Source organism: Vicia villosa, unplaced genomic scaffold, assembly GCF_029867415.1.
Source record: "Vicia villosa cultivar HV-30 ecotype Madison, WI unplaced genomic scaffold, Vvil1.0 ctg.001281F_1_1, whole genome shotgun sequence".
Lineage (NCBI taxonomy): Eukaryota > Viridiplantae > Streptophyta > Magnoliopsida > Fabales > Fabaceae > Vicia > Vicia villosa.
In genome coordinates, this window is record NW_026705558.1 from 263,212 (window position 1) to 266,541 (window position 3,330).

General features: G+C 43.0%; 1 protein-coding gene across 1 annotated transcript; it reads left to right on the forward strand.

Annotated features, from left to right (window-relative positions):
• Window positions 1-1,364: 1,364 nt before the first annotated feature.
• Window positions 1,365-2,438, forward strand: LOC131634334 (uncharacterized). The gene is made up of 2 exons (XM_058904987.1): window positions 1,365-1,729; window positions 1,910-2,438. The coding sequence occupies exons 1-2, from the start codon at window positions 1,365-1,367 to the stop codon at window positions 2,436-2,438; spliced, it is 894 nt and encodes a 297-aa protein (XP_058760970.1).
• The last annotated feature ends 892 nt before the right edge of the window (window positions 2,439-3,330 follow it).

Genomic DNA, 3,330 nt, shown 5'->3' on the forward strand with positions numbered 1-3,330 from the left:
TCCCGAAAAGGACACGTAGGCATCAAGTCGCGGGGCTTGAACGAGCACATTTGTAAATATTCCTTCTTTTCCCCGTATTTCTTTTGCATTCATTCGCATGTAGACATAGACATAGTACATACCTTTTAGATAGAAACAAACATAGGTGGATACCATCGAGTACGATGGGCGCGAGGGGTGCTAATACCTTCCCCTTGCGTAACCGACTCCCGTACATTGATTCTCTGGTCGCAAGACCCTGTTCCTTCCTTTGTTAGGTTTTCTGGTATTCCTTTCCCTTATGGGATAAATATATTGGTGGCGACTCTGTTCATTTTTCGCGAGCGTGCGACAGCTGGCGACTCTGCTGGGGATGTTGCTAGACCTATTGCGGGTCCATTCTTAGCGAGTCGATCCTAGCCTGCGTTTGTTTATTTACTGGGTGTTTACTTGTTTTATGTCTATACCTTGTATATATGTTTGCATGCTTATTCTTTGCCTGCATATCATGTTTATTTCTGTTTGCACATCATGCATATGGATTATATTTTGTGTTCCCTGGGGTCTTCTGTTCTGTTTTGCAGGTGGGGGGGGGGGGGGTTTGTGTGAGGTAAAAGACCCACTACCCAGGCCAGTGACACATAGGATTAGCGTGGATGCTCATGTTGACTCCCGTGGCCCTTGCTACGATCGAGTTCAACATGGGGTACCACAACTGGGCGAGGTTCTTTCATGGAACACTGTGTCTGGCACCCTTGCTGCCTCAAACACTTTGTACCCCATGGGAACTGTAGACCCTAGTGACCATTAGGGACCACCTGTCCGTGTCTAGAATTCATACCCGTGAGTTTGGGATGGGACAGGATACTAGCCTTCATCATACCCTGATTTCCATTTTGCAATCTGAAGCCGGAATTTTGAACCTGCTACACTCAGTGTTACCCAGTTATTCAGAGTTGCGAGGGACATTTAGTCTCTCACTACATCACACACATGACACATGACACATCATGCTATTGCATCCACCTCACTTCATTCGTGGAGAATCCTAAAGTCTATTTCCAAAAAAGATGTATATACTATTATTGCAAAAAAAAAAGAAAAAGAAAAGAAAAAGAAAAGAAATAGTGAAAAGACTTTAGGATTCTCCCAATGAAATGCATTCCGCCATATCATTTAACATGCATGTTCATTTATTTTTAGGAATTTTTGGCTTTGTCTCCGACCAACACATGGCCACACCAATGAAGACTGTTAGACGCAACCCCTCTTATTCTTTCCTGAATCCGAATCTGGATTCCCTTGGGTGTTTAGCAAAGAAGATTACGCCAGATGAGTCAACCAATTTCCGAGAAAAATATGGGTACATTCTGAGTCTTCTCAAGATGCCGTTCACCAAGTACGAGCAAGAGGGAGTTCATACTTTGCTTCAGTTCTATAATCCTTCCCTTCGCTGCTTCACGTTCACCGACTACCTCTTGGTCCCAACATTGGAAGAGTATTCCCTATTTCTTGGCATTCCTATAAAGAAGGAAGTACCATACCATGGCGCCATGAAGGCCCCTGATTCCATTGAAATTGCTAAGGCTCTTTATTTGAGCAAATCGATCGTGGAAGCAAATCTCACTAAGAAGGGAGGAGGTTTTGGTTTTTGCATGGAGTTTCTGGTCAAAAGGGGTTGTGAGGCTACTGAAGCAAAGGAATGGGACACATTTAGGGCTATCTTGGCTCTAAGTATATATGGCATCATGTTGTTCTCAGACGTTCCTAACTTTGTTGACATGAATGCAATTCATATATTCATCTTGCAGAATCCGGTTCCTACACTTTTGGGGGATGTTTATCACTCCATTCATCACAAGAATGGTCAGAAGAGAGGTAAGGGAGGTCTGGTTAGATTCTGTGCTCCGTTGTTATACCGATGGTTCAGGTCACATCTGCCTGAGTGCGGCGCTTTCGTTGATAGTAGGCACACATCTAAGTGGGCTGAGAGGATTATGGGGCTGAGGGCTAAAGATATTGTCTGGTTTAATAAAGCTTTAGAAGACATGGAAGATGTTATGAGTTGCGGAAAGTTCAAGAACGTACCTCTTATGGGCCTTAGAGGTGGAATCAACTACAATCCTGTCCTGGCTAGGAGAACGTTTGGATACGCTTTTGTAAGTCCTCCCGAACAAACAGAGATTGCTGAGAATATTTTTTATCATTCAGCCACTGACAGTGGGCAGATGGCAGAAGCTGTACAAGCCTGGAAGAGTATTTGTTGGAGAGATAAGAAACATTTTGGTCAGCGAGACTGTGCTACTTATGAGGATTATACTAAGTGGGTCGAGTCTGTGGTTGCTGTTCAAGGGATGTCTTTCCCTCCTAAGGACCCTTTGTACCCTCCTGCTGGAAACAACCCAACATTGTTTCCATGCCCCGTTACAACCAAACTGTGGAAGAGAATCGGAAATTGACTGAACAAGTGGAAACGATGCATGTTGAGATGAATACTGCTAGACAAGAGAAGCTTTCTGCTCTTCATAAGTTGAAAATGAGAGAAATAGAGCTTGAAGAATTGTATGCTAGAGGGAGCACTTCTCAGAAGAGGCCAAGAATGACTGTGAATTCTAAAACTACTGAAACCCAAGAGAAGAAGATAAAGGAACATTACGAGGCTCAGTTGGCAGAATTGACTAAAAAGCTCCAGATTCAGACTGAAAACGCCAATTCAGAGAAATCTCGTCGCAAGAAAGCAGACAAACTCTTGGTGGATCGTCAGAATACCATAGAGAAGTGTTATGAAGAGATTCAAAAGCTGAAGGGCCAGATAAGAGAAAAGGACCAGAGTAATGCCCAAGTTCAAGAGGAAGCTAGGTATTGGGAGGTGAAGAATCGTCACATGGAAATAATGCACTTCAGAAAAGACCTGCTGATTCAAGAGATCATTAAGAGACCCACCCGTGTTGAGACCAAGAAGCTCTTTGAAGAAATGAAGACTTGGAGTGATAAGAACATTGGGGAGAGCCCCCTCCGTCATGTGGATATGGAGGACCCTGCTTAAATGTTGATTTTGTTGTAGAATCACCACCAGACCTGTTGGATGGGATTCCTGATCTTATTTCTGTATTTGTTGGCTCATGGGAGCAGAATATTTTTTACTTCAAGAACTTGGTTGCAGAATTAATCAATTATGTTTGCTTATCTCGGTTGTGCTTATCTTGGTTATACTTCATTATTTTCTTCCATTATCTGGTGTTGTTGGTTTGAGGCAAAGCCAAAAAGTCTTGAAAATAATCAAACATGCACACATGCACCCATGCACTCATATCATACTGCATTTTCAGGTCTTTATCAGGTTCTAATTGG

What these genes read in the sequence shown, in the direction of transcription:
- LOC131634334 (XM_058904987.1), top strand. Translation starts at nt 1,365, where the DNA reads ATGCCGTTCACCAAGTACGAGCAAGAGGGAGTTCATACTTTGCTTCAG. An exon ending in CTAAGTATATATGGCATCAT is followed by an intron (nt 1,730 to 1,909) that starts GTTGTTCTCAGA and finishes CCGATGGTTCAG; the next exon opens with GTCACATCTGCCTGAGTGCG.